At 34.1% G+C, this 17,978-nt stretch overlaps 3 protein-coding genes across 5 annotated transcripts; 2 read left to right on the plus strand and 1 right to left on the minus strand.

Annotated features, from left to right (window-relative positions):
• Positions 1–275: 275 nt before the first annotated feature.
• LOC135838957 (uncharacterized) lies at positions 276–2,436 on the minus strand. The gene is made up of 2 exons (XM_065354825.1): positions 2,089–2,436; positions 276–2,015 (listed from the first exon to the last, which is right to left on the minus strand). The coding sequence occupies exons 1-2, from the start codon at positions 2,094–2,096 to the stop codon at positions 419–421; spliced, it is 1,605 nt and encodes a 534-aa protein (XP_065210897.1). The 5' UTR covers positions 2,097–2,436; the 3' UTR covers positions 276–418.
• A 435-nt stretch (positions 2,437–2,871) lies between these two features.
• Positions 2,872–9,231, plus strand: LOC135839041 (glucose dehydrogenase [FAD, quinone]-like). 2 transcript variants are annotated; one of them, XM_065354933.1, is made up of 3 exons: positions 2,872–3,150; positions 7,154–7,214; positions 7,318–9,231. In XM_065354933.1, the coding sequence occupies exons 2-3, from the start codon at positions 7,212–7,214 to the stop codon at positions 9,160–9,162; spliced, it is 1,848 nt and encodes a 615-aa protein (XP_065211005.1). In that variant the 5' UTR covers positions 2,872–3,150; positions 7,154–7,211; the 3' UTR covers positions 9,163–9,231. The 2 variants fall into 2 exon arrangements, with proteins under 2 accessions (XP_065211005.1, XP_065211082.1); XM_065355010.1 differs by lacking the exon at positions 2,872–3,150 and adding an exon at positions 6,733–6,842.
• A 699-nt stretch (positions 9,232–9,930) lies between these two features.
• Positions 9,931–16,195, plus strand: LOC135839179 (glucose dehydrogenase [FAD, quinone]-like). Of its 2 annotated transcripts, XM_065355204.1 has the most exons (3): positions 9,932–10,120; positions 14,071–15,879; positions 15,983–16,195. In XM_065355204.1, the coding sequence occupies exons 1-3, from the start codon at positions 10,118–10,120 to the stop codon at positions 15,995–15,997; spliced, it is 1,827 nt and encodes a 608-aa protein (XP_065211276.1). In that variant the 5' UTR covers positions 9,932–10,117; the 3' UTR covers positions 15,998–16,195. The 2 variants fall into 2 exon arrangements, with proteins under 2 accessions (XP_065211195.1, XP_065211276.1); XM_065355123.1 differs by lacking the exon at positions 15,983–16,195 and having other exon boundaries at positions 9,931–10,120; positions 14,071–15,976.
• The last annotated feature ends 1,783 nt before the right edge of the window (positions 16,196–17,978 follow it).

The following is a 17,978-nucleotide window of genomic DNA, read 5'->3' on the forward strand; positions in this document are numbered from 1 at the left end:
AAACGCACTTTAGCACTTGAAATTTGGACAGGTGATAAATTTTTGCATGATCTTTTGATCTACCTTTGTAAAGTTTGAAAAAGTTTGTGCAAGTCCTATGTTAAAACGCAAAATCTGCGATTTCGGCTGACCTGTCAATCAAAATGGCCGCCATTTTGTAAGTAAGGCCAACTTTTTTTTTGGCAACTTTGCATTAAAATGTTCCTTAGGATGTCCCCTTCAAGAAAAATGTTGTCCCGGAGGATCGGCGGGGGGGTGCAATTACTCCTATTGTCATATGCCGGACTAATACTTACGCATTTATTATTCAAATCAAGTTATCAGCATGGATTATTATTTTCCAAATTGGAAATTAATACGTACAATAGCTACTCTTCAGAACTGAAACGCTCATAAAAAATAAGTTGGTAAATTTTACTCATTTGCCCTTAAGAAAATGTTCTTCATAAAGCACCAGAGCATTCTCGATTAAAGAAGCCATCTTTCGATTTGCCACCTTCACTCGATAATACGTTTTGTTTTGCTCTATGTCGTATCCAACACCAGCCAAAGTCACATACCCCTCAGCATATAAACGTTTCAATACCAAGCTGGTGTCATTACAACTAGGTCTGGCAATTCGTTCATTGATAAGGTTGAAAATTCTGATGAAATCATAACGATTGAATTTAACGTTGGACCAAGCCACCTCAGTAGATTTCCCATCCATAAGTACTTCCATAGAAGACTTCATGAATTCAAGCTCTATTAACTGGTTGAGATCATCATCCAAATATTTAGTAACCCAGGTACTGGGAATCGATTTTTTTTGCATAACTGAAATTACGTCCAATGGACAAAGCAAAGAGTGATTGGAAATTGAGTGAAATTTATAACCATTGTAGCATTCGATCGCTTCAGCAGTCACTTTATCAGGTACTTTGCTAATTTGTAAGAGTTTTTTGGAAATTGACTCGGTGAAACCAAAAAATTCAGCGAAATCATTTTCTATCCCATCAGAAACGTGAATAGACAGTTCATCTAAGGAAAAAAGCTCGTCGATACATGATAAAGTATTGCCCATGATTATGGTTTTAAGCAGAAAATCGTTCTCGTGAAATGTCGAATTGATGAGATCTTTCAGAAACCCCATCACTTGATTTTGTTGATCTTTGAGGCAAGGTTCATCTTTATAAATCCATCTTTCTTGCACATGGTTTACCAAAAAATCCATTTCATCGATCAAAATCACTACTTTTCGGTTAAAGAACCGATACAAAACTTGACAAAGGAAACGTAAACTGGTAGATAGATCCGGCCAGCTTAGCTGACGATTCAAAGCGTACAATTCAAACTTCTGCCAATCAGTTTTTGCTTGTTGTTTGACGTCCATGTCAATTTTCGAGTTACCTATCAACTCGATGAAATATTTCCGAACGTAAAAGTGTCTTTTGAACTCGCGAGATATTTTTTCGCATAGAATACGTTCGATTAGCTTTATTTCTTCGGGATACCATATCACATCTGAAGGCTTGAAATCTAAGTAGATGACTGGATGGTTGCAAAGATGTTCATTGAGTATTTCATCGTACCTACTAATCAATGGTTTCTCGGAGAACTGGTGCTGTCCATTGTCGGCCTTAAGTCGGCCATATTTGAAGTACCCATACCCGGGGCTTTGTTCTCTTTTCAGTACAATGTCATCTTTTACAGGATGTTCGAAAAATAATTGCAGCATACCGAGATTTGTGGTTTTTCCAAATGCAGGAGGAGTGGATATCAACAGGATATTTTTCTGGCATGATAAGATCTCCTTGATGAATAAACTTTTGTCCACTACGTACTCAGTTTCGGCCAAAAACTCCTCGAAGTTGTTGTCATACGATGTGAAACAACCAAAATTACTGTTTTCGTGAGGTTTATTAGTTTTAGTCAGTATGATAGAAGTTTCACTAGGTTTGAGGGGCGATAAGACATCACAATTGCAATGAAAAATTGCGGCGATAACACTCAGGGCGATTTCGATCCGGCCATGTCTGCGAAACAGTAAAAAGAAAAATCAACATTCTATGGATCTTAAACTTCAAAAACGTACTCAAAATTTTTTACCCGATCATCGTGAAAGTGATAATGAAAATTAATATGAATGAAAAGCAACAGAGAGCATGATCACTAACGCACTCTTGTAGAGAATATATTACACTACACTAATTAAAAAACAGCCCATGAATTGACGATTGCTGCAATTAATTAAACATATCTTACTCCCAGCCATATCATTTCAAATAGATACCTTACCGTTTAAATTCTTTTTAAAACACAGCACACGCACACACGATTAGGTAGGTATGGTAAGTAGGTACTGGCCTTTTTGAAAACAAATATTTCGCCAAAAATGTTCACTTTTAAATTGTCAAAAAAGGTCAATTTTGATTTTTTTTAAAATTTGCCAAAAATAAATTTGGGCATCTGAAATTTTAGTTTTAGAAGTTTTAGACTATGATCTTTCCCAAAATCGCATTCTCGTTCAAATTGAAGGCGGAATCCTCGAGAGGGTTAACTTGTTAGTGCACTGATGTTAATTTTATTTCAACCAGATTTAATATCAGTTCAAATAAAGACCTTTATCAATACCTATCTAATTTAAATAAAAGAAGAAGAAAGAAAACAAAACAGGAGAAGACTAGACATTGTCCAACACTAATCGCTATCAAGAATACAATGCATTCGAAGTGTAGCCTAATTTTGAAGCAATATTTGACCTTTTTCCGTAATTAATAAATAAAGTTCATTGAATAGTTAGATACTATTGCATACACTACGCGCTTCGTCAATGCTTCGCGAATAAATTAATTTTAAATTATGCAGGTATAGGTATGAAATTAAAATTCTTTAGCAAACCGTTATCATACATGATCGAGCATATGCCGGTATGCTGGAGTGAAAGTAATTACCGGGGTGTTTTTTAAATTAAAACATAATTATGAATTTCCAATAATTAAGATTTTTGAAAATAAGTATTTTTAATGTGTAACAATTTTTTAAAATAATTTGGGAGTTGATTTTTACGTTGCCTAATTAAAAATGTAGTTTTATCGTGTGAAATTTTGTGAAGCACGTCACTTGCCAGTTGAAATATTTTGGACGAGTTGTCATCCTAATTACCTAAAAGTAATTCAATAATTTTTTTCATTTTGCTCTGTTCTTTTTTTTTTTTTTTTTTTTTTAATTTAATAATTGCAATTAACATATACGTAGGTACTTAATAGGTAGGTATTATAAATCAACTTGCATGCTCAATGCCAATTTTTCAGAATTATTTCTGGCGACTAGGTAATGAAATGAATAAAACAAAATGAAAAGTCTAGGGCATAACTGTAATGTATTGCGTTTGAGGTTGGCTACACAGGGTGTCTGGTGAATGGATTCAAAACTTCAGATTTGGATGTAACCGAGTGCGATTTAAGTTGTCAATCTTTAAAATTTACGGGGCAACCGAGCTTTGAAAAAAAAATTCGAGAAAAACGTATATTTTTTAATCCTAGAAATGGGTAGTAATAAAGTAAGTACTTTAAAAAATAAACAAATTTTGTCATTATGAATTTTTGCCTATAAATTTTTTTTCTTTTAAAATATTTTTTAGCTCCTCCGATTTCAAAGTTGGGCAAAAATTCATAATGACAAAATTTGTTTATTTTCTAAAGCACTACCCATTTCCATAATCAAAAATACCAAAATAAGTTTTTCTTATAATTATTGTTTTCTTTTAAAATATTTTTAGCCCCTGCAATTTTAAAGTCGGGTAAAAATTCATGATGACGAAATTTGTACTACCAATTACCATTATCAAAGTTACGTTTTTCTAATTTTTTTTTTCAAAACTCGGTTGCCCCTTAAATTTCAAAGATAGGCAACTTGTCCATCTAACGTTCTTTTCAATTCGTACCGGTTATACTTAATTATCCAAATCTGAAGTTTTGACATCCACTCACGTACCAGCCCCCTTATTAATGTATATAGCATAAGTATGCTCATTTTCAAAATAAAGGAATGAAATTTTGGTAACAGTCATTCGCTTATGAACATTGCTACTTGTTCTTGGTTTTATGGATTCTTTTCAAGAGAATTCACTAAACTACGTACAAGCTCGTATCTCTATCTACTCAATTTTTTTAAAAGTCATTTTAACGGCAAAAAAAGCTCGAAAAAGTAACCAAAAAAGGTGACAAAACGTGAAATATTGTGGTTTTTAATTTTAAAGAGTTGATCTATGTACTTTATTTTGAAATTTTTCGATGAAAATGCGGGACTCTACATAGCTATTGGGCAATTTTTGACAACAATAGTAAGAATTTTGCAATTTCTGGAAAAAAAATAAATTTTAGGCAAAAAAGTGGGACTTGAGAACAACTCTATTGAATTAAAAAGTGAGGCTTTTCGAAATTTTTTGCAAAAACGACAATTTTTAGCAATTTTGTTGGAAATGCAGAAATTCCTGATTCTGACAACTGGCAAAAAACGACTGAAAACTTTAACGAAAACAAGGTGTCTAACGAATTAATTTCAATGTGAAGAAGCAGGACTTTAGCAGAACGTTCAACGGAACATTTTTCAAACACTACGACTTTTTTATGGTGAGGAAGAGAGGGAGGAGAGGAAGAGGTTCAGTATTCAACGTGTATTTTTTTCGTCTTTTCAATGTGTTGGGACATTCTAAGATTTTTTCGAAGGGAGGGAGAGAGGGGAGGTGTGGAAAGGGAGGGTTGTCAAAAATACATCTACTCTTTCAATTTTTCATTAGTGAGGCATTCTGCAAACATTTTAGGACTTTTTTATGGTGAGGAGGGAGGAGAGGAAGAGGTTCAGTATTCAACACGTAATCTTTCCACCTTTTCAATGTCTTTGGACATTTTGAGATTTTTTTCGAAGGGGGAGAGGGAAGGTGTGAGGAGGAGGTGTCAAAAATAGCTCTACTCTTTCAATTTTTCATTATAGTGAGGCATTCTGCAAACACTTTAGGACTTTTTTATGGTAAGGAGGGAGAAGAGGAGGAGAGGAGGAGGTTCAGTATTCAACACGTATTTTTTGGCCTTTTCAACGTCGTTGGACATTTTAAGATTTTTTTGAAAGGGAGGAAGAGAGCCAAGAGAGGGGAGATGAGGGAAGTGGGGTGTCAAAAATACCTCTACTCTTTCAATTTTTCATTTAGTGAGGCATTCTGCAAACACTTCACGATTTTTTTTTGGGTGGGGGGAGGAGATAGGTCAAAATTTTACACTTAATTATTTTCCAGTTTTCCGGTGTTAAGGGGTACATATTTTTTTGGGAGGGAGGAAGAGAGAGAAGGGAGCGTTGACAATATTTTCACCCTCTCAATTTGGTTTTCAAATTTTTCAACTTTTTTTGAGCGTTTTTAATTAAGTAAGGTTACATTATTTTTATACTTTTTCACCGTAATTGTGGCAAAAAAAAAAACGGAAATCAATTCATCAAAAATTGGGTACCTACTCGTACACCTACCAACTTCCTTAATTTTCTGAAAATTTTTATGTATTTCCATCTGCCGAAGACTAGGTATTTTTCACACCAAACTTTTTCATCAGTTAGGTAGGTATGAAAAATAACGATGTTTTTTCAAAATTTCTTTTAAAAGGGAGATTAAATTATAGAAATTTGAAAAAAATGCAAGACATTTTGATGTAAGGCAGGACAAAAGCAAGATTAGCAGGATAAGCAGGAGTGTTAGACACCCTTTTGAAAAAAGGATTTTTTGGGAACACCTCATTGGCAGAAAATGCCCATAAGTCAAGTAATAAAAAGGATGAAAGGATCCCAGGCGTATTCAAAGTTGAAATATTATATTTTCCAAATTATCGCTACCTATAAGTACTTTCAGTCAGAAAGGTAAAGAATCACTACTTTTTCACTGATTTCACTAGGTACCTGTAAGATATCTTCCTGATGTCTCCAGAACAACTTGAAACCACCTCCAGTTGACTAAACATGATGAAGGTTTAGCTTTGCAACTTCCTGAACATTCAAAAATTTGCTGGCCTGCTGAAAACTGGTTCAAAACTATTTCTAATTTTCTAATCGATCAATGCATGGTGAAATTTTGTTTAATGCTTTCAAGAGATTACTTTAGGGTATTTTTTGGTGTCCGCTTTGGCCACTTTTGGGTAAACAAATTGTTGCACTAAGAAAAAAAGGTTATGTGAAGGTGCTGCCTATTCTCAAAATTGAAGGGGCAAAATACGTTTCAAAATCTGAGAGGCAAAATCCAATTTTGACCATGGGAATTGGTAGTATTTACTTCAAAAAATGAACAAAAGTATGTGTCATGACTTTCACCTAACTTGCAAAAATTGAATAATATTGAAAAATAAACAAATTTTGTTATGATCATTTTTTTCTACTCCAACATTTAAAAGGGTTCGAAGCTCAAAAATTGTCAATTCAATGAAATTTGTGCAAATCAAAAATTTCTGAATTCCAAAAACTTTTTAAATTTTTAGTGTAAGAAAAGAAATTATCATGATAAATTTGTTTATTTTCCGACGTTTTTGAAATTAAAAATATCCATAGCCCCTTCCATTTGCAAGTTAGGTAAAGTATTATTTTGTGTTTTGTTCATTTTTCGAAGTACTGCGAACTCCCATGGTCAAAATTGAATCTTGGCTCTCACATTTTGCAAACCTATTGCCCCTTTAATTTTCAAGATAGCATTCACACGACCTTGTTTCTTAAAGGTACCTGGTTGTATCCAAATCTGAAATATTGTCATCCACTCACCGGACACCCTGTATGTTGATCACGAGCAATCCTGCGTACATGTACTTGTACGTGCCCGATGATTGATACAGGTAATTAGTGAAACTTGATTTGAAATTATTCTTTGTAGGTAAGTAGTGCCATATAGATGCAATTACGAGTATCTACATTTGATCCTTGACTGCAATGCATACGAAATAATGTCGAGTGCATACGCATCGTCTAAGAAAATAATTAATTTCAAGTTGCTTTATGCCCTCACCTTAATTACATTAGTCGTCGAGATAATGTCAGAAAAACAGGCATTCAACGATATTTATAAAAATGCAAGTCAACGTATACCTAACGTTAATTTCATAAAGAATATTTAATAACTTTGATATTTTTTTATTAATATTTCTAGTTGTGCATTCCTTCCAAACAAAATTTTCGGACGATCAGCTTAAAAAAATATTTTCAACATGGTACGTATTTATTTTATTTAATATTTTTACAGTTATGTATAGCCAAATTTAAGCCCAAATAAATACATACATGTCCTATATATATATTTTTTTATAATTTCAGTTGTTGCATTTACTCTCTATTTGTTGCATTTTGGCTCACAAAGTCACCTCAGAACCGACCTATCCGGCAGATTTCTCATCTAATTTATGCGAAAATGATATCCCTTTCCATTTCATCGTCGTAGGCGCCGGAAGCGCCGGATCAACATTGGCAGTGCGTCTGAGCGAGGTAGAAACATGGAACGTGTTACTTTTAGAACGAGGCGACGACCAGCTCGGCGATCACACAGACATGCCGTGGAACTGGATCCATAATTTGAAAACCGATATGGATTACGATTACCAATCAGAACCGGATGAAAACCTATTCAAAGGATTGGAAAACCAAGTTAGTTCGATAGCGAGAGGTAAAGCGAGCGGTGGAGGGTCTACTATAAACGCTCAACTATTCTTACGAGGGTCTCGAAAAGATTACGATGACTGGAGAGATCTAGGATGCGAAGGTTGGGATTACGAGTCAGTGTTACCTTATTTCAAAAAAATGGAAGATTACAGGGGTAGAACTTACAATCCTGCTTATCATGGTAGAGGAGGTCCTCTTACTGTATCAACTTTACACGCAGTCGACCCAGTTGTGCCAGTTTTTTTGCAAGCTTTTGCAGAAACAAACTTGACCTACGTGCCTGATTTGAACGGCGATTTTAGAGCCGGGTTCGGGTTCCCAGATAGTACTACGAGGGATGGTCGACGATGCAGCACTTTCAAAGCCTATACACCTTTGGCAAAATCCAGGAAAAATTTCTTTTTCGCTAGAAACGTTTTCGTAAGGAAAGTAATAATCGAAGAGAAAACCAAAACTGCTACAGGTGTCGAAGTCTCATTAGCCAATGGTAAAACTTGTTCGATTAATGTTCTCAAAGAAGTTATTCTATCAACAGGCACTATAGCATCGCCTCAACTCCTTATGCTATCAGGTATTGGTCCAAAACCCCATCTCGAATCATTAGGTATACCGGTAATAGCTGATTTACCAGTGGGTCAAAATTACCACGACCATCCTGGTTTCATGGGTATGATTTTGACCGATCGAATCAATCGTTCGACAGCTCAAATTCAAGCCGAATCTATAAAAATGATCAACGATTTCAAAGATCTGACCGAACAAAAACTAGGCACTATTGGCCTATCCACACCCCAAGCTTTTATCAACACCCTAAACGACGATTCGCCTCAGCCTGATATTCAACTCATTATAGCCAGAATTCCTTATCAATCTTTGTACCAAACTCGGAATAAAAAAAGCGCCTTGCATAATTTATACGGCATGTCTGAAAAAACCAGTGATTTATTCGCCCAGTGGATCAATAAAACTGACGTTTTACTCATGATATTAGTCATTTGTCAAGGTAAAAGTAGAGGTTTCATCGAACTGAAATCGACGAATCCCGAAGATGGCCCAAAAATACACCCGAATCTCTTAGGCACGCAAGAGGATATCGATAAAATGCTCAGAGGAGTTCATTATCTTCAGAAATTCGCCAAAACCGAAGCTGTCGTGAAAGCTGGTTTGGAATTACAACGTATCGATTACGAGGCTTGCAAAGAATACGATTTCGAAAGCGACGATTATTGGAAATGCGCTTTTAATCAAATTCTAACTGGATTTTATCATCCTGTAGGTAGTGTTAAAATGGGAGCTGAAAATGACCCTTCGGCTGTGTTAAATCCTCGTTTAAATGTTAAACAAATACGTAATTTACGTGTGGTCGATGGAAGTGCCATACCTCAAATTGTTTCCGTCAATATTAACCCTAGTATAATAGTGTTAGCTGAGAAAGCAGCTGATATAATTAAAGAGGATTATGGAAAAATTCAGAATACGTGTTTGAATGATTCTTGTTTTTAGTTATTTTATAAATGCACAATTTTTGTACTCTTTTTTGTTTTTCTAAAAAATAAAATCAATCTTTTTTTATGACGTAGATAAATTATTTCATTGCCAATACATTTTTTCAAGTTCAAGGTTACTATAGGTATGCATCTGATTAATGGAATGATTTAACCAAATGAACGATCGAATTTCATTGATTTATGTGTAATAGGTACCTACATAGACACACATTACACGACGCATATGAATTGATAATCGTATTTTAACGAAGACCAACGATGATTATTGTGATGTCATTGAGTAATTATTTTACAAAAAGCACGCACATTCGAGAACTTCAGGATCAACACTACAATAAAATGCAACTACCTACCACGTTTAACATTGTCACCATTTTTTTTTTTTTTTTTTTACCAAATTCAACGCTAAAAACTCATTTAAAAGCAACACTGCAATGTTTAATCATCCAAAAAATAATTTTAAACCACTAGGTACAAAAAATTCATCAAATTCAATTCTATAAACTCACTTGAGATTAACAGGTAGCTTAATTTACGAAAAACGCTGTAAGTAAGTAGATAATTTTCCTCAATTAATTGATTTTTTTCAATTTCAATGATACGAAATCCAAAGTTAAAAGCTATATACACATTAATATTTTAATTGATGCAAAAACCTGACGTAGGAGACTTGTGTAGAAGAATTAATTAAGTAATTTTTGCACAAAACAGGTTATATGTGTGTATCTTTAACGATTTAATGCGATGACAGGTTCAGGCAGATGATGTTTATTTGTACAGCATGTCGTGTCTAAGTTTAAAAAAAAAAATTGAAAAACAAACTATCTAGGTACAAATGATTTTTGTAATGGTTGGCAGTGTTTCTCATATGCGTGGATGGTAGTTATTCATGGTTCGCGAATTAAATAATACTACATTGATGTTAAATGTGAGGCTACAACTTAGATAATATGGTGAGTTGAAAAGAATTACAGTAAATCAATGTGAAATTCTATAATAGTTTGCAGTCAGCGTGTCGAAATTCCTCTCTCTCTCTCTCTCTCTGCAATTTCTCCTCTGACTAAAACAATATCTAGATGTAGAAAATGGCCAGTATATGCCGAAGAATTCTTTCAGTTCTAAGATAGGTAGGTACCTACTTAGTTGTTTTTAGACCTCGAAACCTCACGATCGGCCCAGAGCAAACATTTTTATCTGTATGAAGATTTTTTCATTAGTATATTTTTTAATTCGGAATATGAAAATAAGGACAAAGTCAAATCGAGAGAGCATGGAAAAATATATCACCAGCCATAATTTCAGGAATTGAAGTACATTTTTCGAATTTTCAGTGAATTTTTGAAAATCAAATTTGGGTTGAAAATGAGAGAAAAAACAGAATTTTGTCAAACTGACTTTGAGAGCTTAAATTTGAAATATTCTCTATTTTCTACCCACCAAATCTATTGGACATGGTTTTGAACCGTTTCGGGCAGTTCTGGAGCCTCCAGCAGATTTTTGAATTTTGAAATTTACACAGATTTTTAACCAAATGAAGTCGGAAAGCCGAAATTCACTCTGAAAATTAATTGCAACACGCTACTCAGTCAATTGAAATTGATTTCAAGTTGTTTTGGAAGCTACAAATTCCTGGAGCCTCCAGCTTGAAGTTTTCACAAAATGTCACCATTAAAGTTAGAAAGCACGTGATTTAAACACCCTATCGAGTGGGGTGCAGGTAATTTCAAGTCATTTTGGAGCCTCCAGCAACTTTTTGGAAATTCCTGGAGTTTCCAGCGGATTTTTGAAATGTGAAATTTTCACAAAATTTTACCAAAATGAAATTTGTGAACTGTCGTGTGTTTCAATCAACTCGCTATCCCAGAAAATCCCTGGGTAGATCTTAAATTTTAGCTCTCTCTATAGGTCAATTCGATGAAATTTTGATTTTTTCCTCATTTTGGCTCAAATTTGGTTGTCAAAAATTCACCAAAAATCGAAAAATTCACTCGAGCTCCTGAATATTTTGGCTGATTTGGACTCCGATATTTTAAACAATTCATCGAAAAATCAACGAATTTTTAACAACAAAAAAAACTCCATATTGAAAAAGTTTTTGAGAAGTTGAAAAATTTCAAAAATTTGTAAAAAAAAAATGAAGAGGTGGCCGGATTCTCCGCGATTTTTTCCCATTTTTTCTCTCCTCAGAAGGCTCTTATGAAAATTTTCAATTTCTAGAAACGTTGAATTTCTCCAAACGATGCTTTTCCCAAAAAGTAGAACTTCCAGTACGGCAAGAAATGCTCCCCTGCACTCCTCTTCTTACGAAAGGAACTATATTGACAACACAAGTTTTTCTCTTGAAAAGAGTGTTATTTACAAGGGATTTACCCAGAAATGAAAAATCCAAAATATTTTTTTACAGATTTTAATTATTGTTTTTTTTTACTCGATGAAAATTTCAAAAGTTTCGATCAACTCCCCCACAGACAGAAAATATGTGGGTATTGAATTTAGAGTGCACACGGCCACATTTATTAGGTTCAGGTGAGGGGGAGGGGGGAGTTGACACAACATTTTTTTGGGTTTATACCAAAACTAAAATTTTGGATAAGTTTCGTCTTTGGAGAGAGATTAGATTTCGCCATCTTACCGATAAAATGCTCTTTTGTAGAACACGACTTGAAAAATGTATTCTTTCAAAATTTGTAAAAAAGTCAAGGCTTTAGATCGTCTCGAAAATTGTGCCAATCGATTGGAGGGCGGTGGTGGTCGATTTCAGTGCGTGGGAGATGTTAATTCCCCAAAATTGTGAAAAATTAGTTTTGGCGACTTCAAATTTGGTTTTGAGGTCTGGGCAACATGTTTTTTTTGTGATCATTGGCTCGTACTTACTCAATTTTTACAGTACCTAAAAAAAAGTAATTTTAGCAATCAAAAAATTGTAGGAAAGTAGCCAAAAATTAACCAAAAAAGTCACAAAACATACAGAAGTATTAATTAATGCTGAGAAATATATTTTTAAAAAGATCGAACGAGACTTCAACAATTTTAGCAGAAAGCTGAACTTGGTGGAAATTATTGACAAAAACAGTGATAGTTCTTCGCAATTTTTGTTAGATAGTAAGTTATAATAAATACTACAATTCTTTTTAGCAAAATTTCGGTAAAACAATTTTTTTTGATAAGGTTTTTGCAAATAAGTGAGATTTTTGGCAATTTTCGTAAAGAAGTGAAAGCTTTTGGTAATTATTGGAGAAAAGCAAGACTTACAATTTTAGCCAAAAACAAAGCTTTCTTGGCGAAAAGTGAAAGTTTTTAGCAATTTCTGACAAAAGCTTGATTTTGACAATTTTAAAAATCAGGGCTTTTTGGCAGCATTCTGGCAGCCAAACGAAAATTTTGGCTGATTTTTGAATCAAAGTGAACCTTTTGAGAAGTTTTCGCGAAGGAGTGAAAATTTCGTGCAATTTTTGGCAAAAACGAAACAATTTGAAAATTTTTTACAAATGAGTGAAGGTTTTATTCGAAAGTTTTGGTGAAAAGGTAAAAATTTTTCACATTTTAAAACAAAATTCAAGGGTTTTGAAATTTTAGCGAAGAGGTCTTTAAGGAAAATATTGGCATTTTTTGGGCAAAAAACGATACTTTTTGTCATTTTTCGACATAAAAGTGAAGAATTTAAGCATTTTTTGACAGAAAAATGAGACTTTTCTGCAATTTTGGGTGAGAATGAAGAAGGCTTTGACAAATTTTACACTTTTTTTTTGTTTTTTTAATAATTTCTGAGAGAAAAGCGAGATTTTTGGGCTAACTTTGGTTAAAATTACTTGACGTAATTTTTATTTTAAAAAAAGCGAAAATTTCCCAGTAGTTTTGTCAATTATTAGCGCAGCAAAAAAGCAATATAGACAATTTTAGAAAAATTGGTACGTTTTTGACAATTTTTGGAAAGGGAGCATTTTTTAGAAATTTTGACGAAAGGCAATGCTTTGTAACTGTAATGTTTCTAAACGTCAGTCATTTTGAATTCATTTTAATCCAAATGTACCAAATTAGATTCTGGCAATTTTTTAATTTTTTTTTTGGAGATTGGTGTTAGTAACTTTAATTGATAAATTACCGTAATTTCTGGTAAATTACGGTAATTTTGGTAAATTACGGTAATTTTGGTAAATTACGGTAATTTTGGTAAATTACGGTAATTTTGGTGAATTACGGTAATTTTGGTAAATTACGGTAATTTTGGTAAATTACGGTAATTTTGATAAATTACTATAAAAATTTGGTAAATTACGGTAATTCTTGGTAAACTACTGTAAATACTTGATAAATTACGGTAATTCTTAATAAATTACAGCAATTCTTGGTAAATGGTAAATTACGGTAATTTTTTGGTAAATTACGGTAATTTTTAGTAAATTACATAAATTACTATAAAAATTTGGTAAATTACGGTAATTCTTGGTAAACTACTGTAGATAGGTACTTGATAAATTACGGTAATTCTTAATAAATTACGGCAATTCTTGGTAAATTACGGTAATTTTTGGTAAACTACTGTAAATACTTAATAAATTACGGTAATTCTTGGTAAATTACAGTAATTTTTGGTAAATTAAGGTAATTTTTGGTCAATTACGGTAATTTTAGGTAAATTTTTGTAATTTTTGATAAATTACTATAAAAATTTGGTAAATTACGGTAATTTTTTGGTAAATTACGGTAATTTTTAGTAAATTACAGTAATTTTTGGTAAACTACTGTAAATACTTGATAAATTACGGTAATTTTTGGTAAATTACAATAATTCTTGGTAAATTACAGTAATTCTTGGTAAATTACGGTTATTTAAAATTTTTCGGTAAGATTTATCGATGCTGCAAACATTATTGTTTATTTAAGCAATGATTGAATTTTTCAGCTCCCTCTCACGATACTATGGCTATGGCTGGTGAAATCGTCGATATGCCTCGATTACTCAGATTACCCCGCAGATTACAGTCCTGATATATGCGAAAATTCAAACGCGTACGACTTCATCGTAGCCGGAGCTGGTAGTGGAGGTTCCACATTGGCCAGTCGTCTCAGTGAAGAAGCTTCCTGGACCGTTTTACTTCTCGAGAAAGGTCAAGATCCGCCACCTCTGAGCGAAACTCCGATTTTATGGGCCAGTTTATTAAAATCCGATGTCGATTACAAGTACGTTTCTCAACCGGACGAGTTTCTTTTCAAAGGCCTCGAGGGCAACGTGTCGTCAATCCCGAGGGGGAAATTATCCGGAGGATGTTCTTCGGTCAACGTCGCCGTTTATTTACGAGGTCATAGGAAAGATTACGATACATGGGAGAAGCTCGGTTGCGACGGATGGAATTACGACTCGATCAAAAAGTATTTTTTGAAATCCGAAGATTACAGAGGATATTCACCCGAAATTTACGAGCATCATAAAGGAGGACCTTTGACCGTATCTGCGTACGAATCACCCGATCCAGCGGTTGAAGTATTTAGCGAAGGATTCGCCGAAATGGGTTTACCTCGAGTGACCGATTTAAACGGTCCGGTTTCAGTAGGGTATGGATCTGCTGATAGCACGACTAGAGATGGTAAAAGATGCAGTACGTACAAGGCGTTTATTTCGATAACTAAACCGCGTAAAAATTTTCATTTCGCGAGAGGTGTGACTGTTCTGAGGGTAGTGTTTGATGAAACGTTGAAAAGAGCTATAGGTGTAGAGGTTTTGGCTCCCAGTGGTAAAAAATGCGTCATTAGGGCGACAAAAGAAGTGATTTTATCGTTAGGAGCGATAGGGTCGCCTCAAATTCTAATGTTATCCGGAATAGGACCAAAGAAACATTTGAAAAAAATGAAAATTCCATTAGTAGCCAATTTACCAGTAGGTCGGAATTGGCAAGACCATCCTTGTTACGTCGGGTTGGTATTCACCGATCGAAAAAATCGTTTACCGGATCAAATCAAAGCCGAATCTTTGCAGCTGATCAAAGACACGTACGCTTTGTACCAAAATGGCATAGCTACGATGGGTATGACTAAACTTATGGCATTTATTAATACGAAAAATGACGGAACATCGTACCCTGACATACAACTCATGACTATGAGGATATCCTACCAAACCATGTGGAGCACGGTAAATAAACGACATAAACTATACAATATGTTCGGCTTATCCGAAGAAACGGCGAGTTTTTTCACAGATCTCAACAATCAGTCGGATTCGATATTCATAATTTTGATTCTATCCGAAAGCAAAAGCACCGGATACATGGAGCTGAACTCGGCCGATCCTTTGGATTACCCGAAAATATACCCTAATTTTTTACGACACGAGGATGACTTTCAGTCACTACTGAATGGAGTTAGATTCGTTGAAAAGTTTGCCCAAACTGAGGCTCTGAAGAAATACGGGTTCGAGTTCGAATTCATCGATTACCAAGCTTGCAGAAAGTTCGAAAAAGGCAGCGACGAATACTGGAGGTGCGCATTTGAGCAACTTCTTTCAGGATTTTATCATCCGGGAGGTACGAATAAAATGGGTGCTGAAAGTGATCCAACAACTGTGCTCAATCCTCGCATGAAAGTTAAAAATATCGAGAATTTACGAGTGGTAGATGCTTCAGCGATGGCGAAATTGGTCTCGGTTAATCCGAACGCCGCTGTTATAATGATGGCAGAAAAAGCAGCCGATATGATTAAAGAAGATCATTGCGTGGTTTGTATAAATTTCATAAGACGGACGCTAAGAAGATTTTTTATTGGATTTTGAACACAAGATGAAAATTAATTCTCTATAAATATTTTTGCTCTTTTCGCAGATGAACTTCGAATAGATTTATTAGGTAGCTATTTATTCGATGGTTTTGTTATTTGCGCGAATGCAGATTGCATGCAGTCTAATCTGTAAAATAGACCAAGACATGAAATGGGAAATTTCAAACTGAATCTACAAAACAGGTAAAGTCATTGCTCATCTCTTTGAAACATTGTAAAAATTGTCAACTTTTTGAAATAAATTTTTGAAAATAAAATGTGAAATACATCATTTGACATTCTCATAACTTGAATGATCTATACTGAATAGGTACCTTCTTACATAGAACTTTTTAAACGCGTGTTTAGAAACTCGAAATTAAAAAGCTGAATAATGACAAAAGCAATGATTTTTCCCATTTCATGCACCAGTTAATTTCACAGAATAATTAGTTAAGGAACAAAGAAGTTCGGAGATGATAAAAACAGTAGGTAGGTATTGATATTTTTGTATCAACTGAGAATTAATTTAAAACTGACAAAAATTATTTGTGAAATATGTGAAAGAAAGATATCGTTATTTTATAGAGATCAAAAAATAGGTAAATTTGTAAATTGTCATAAAAAATCGTGAAAACGTCAAGCGAACTGCGATTTTTGGAAAGATCATCACATGAACCCTCATTGCGAGAAAAATGACAATTTTTAGAGAATTATGCTTTTAAAAAAATGTATACACAAACACATTCTTTAAGAATTCCCTCAACCCGAATTTCACTACATATTAGGTACCTACTCTGCGCGATTTTCGATTTCTCCTGAATTTAAAATTTCTCCAGAAGACGTTGAAATTAATTTGGGCGCCTGAAAATATTGCAGTTTATTCTCGACTCAATTTTTAACAACTTGAATCGCATTTGGCCCAAATTTCAGGGGACGTAATAGTTCGAGTGTGTTTTTTTAAAATCACTCTGAATATTTTATGAAAACAAAAAATCAAAAAATCAAACTTTCCTATTTGTAGGAAATTTTTTAAAATTTGCACAAATGACTGTATCTTGCCAAACCGACCCGCCAGACCCCTCCCTCGAATTCAAATTTTGCAATTTCGAGCCATCCAGAACTTCCAGTAAGATTTTCGATTTCTCCAGAATTTTGAAATTTCACCAGAAGGCTTGGAAATCAATTTGGGTAGCTAGAAATCGAGTTTTGACTTGTTCTCGACCTGGTTAAAGGATTCATTCATATTTGAGCCAATTTCTAGGCGAACACCTCAAGTGTGTTCTTTCGAACAGAATGTTCAACTATAGTTCAACTCATGAGGAAAACATTCAAACATTCAAAACAATTATTTCGGTTTGAGAGGACATTGCTGTACTTTGTTTAAAATCAATCCCCCCCCCTCCTCAAATTCAAATTTTACAATTTCAGGCCATTCTGGAGCCTCCAGCGCGAAATTCGATTTCTCTTGAATTTAAAATATTTTTCCACAAGCTTAGAAATCAATTTGGGCAGCTGAACATTGAGTTGTGGCCTGTGGCTCATCTTTGACCTCTTTAATGGATTTATCTAAATTTGAACCGATTTCCAGGCGGACACCTCCAGTGCCTTGTTAAAAGTTTGTCTTGGATGAATTCTTTAAACAATGTTTAGGATAAGCCACAACTGAATTTTTAGATGCTTAAATTGAATTTCCACACCCTATGGAGAAATTTTAAAATTCTGGAGGTATCGAAAATCGTGATGGAGGCTCCTGAATTAGTTTTAGGGCTAATTTGCATAACTTTTACTGAATAAGTGGTAAGCAGGTATACCTACATTTTCTTTAAAAAAGCACAAATCGTCAAAAAGGGTCAATTTTTAAATTTTAAAAATTCATCAAAAATCGAAAAATCAATTTGGGCAACTGAAATTTTTGTTCAGGAGATTTCAGACCATGTTCTTTCCAAATATCAAGGTCTCGTTCAAATCGGAAGACCGGAAGTTTACACCATACGAGGTTTTCTCGATAGTTACATAAGTATGTACAATAAGATGTATACAGTACCTAATTTAAGATAC

The sequence above is a fragment of the Planococcus citri genome, chromosome 1, assembly GCF_950023065.1.
Source record: "Planococcus citri chromosome 1, ihPlaCitr1.1, whole genome shotgun sequence".
In the NCBI taxonomy this organism is placed as follows: Eukaryota; Metazoa; Arthropoda; class Insecta; order Hemiptera; family Pseudococcidae; genus Planococcus; species Planococcus citri.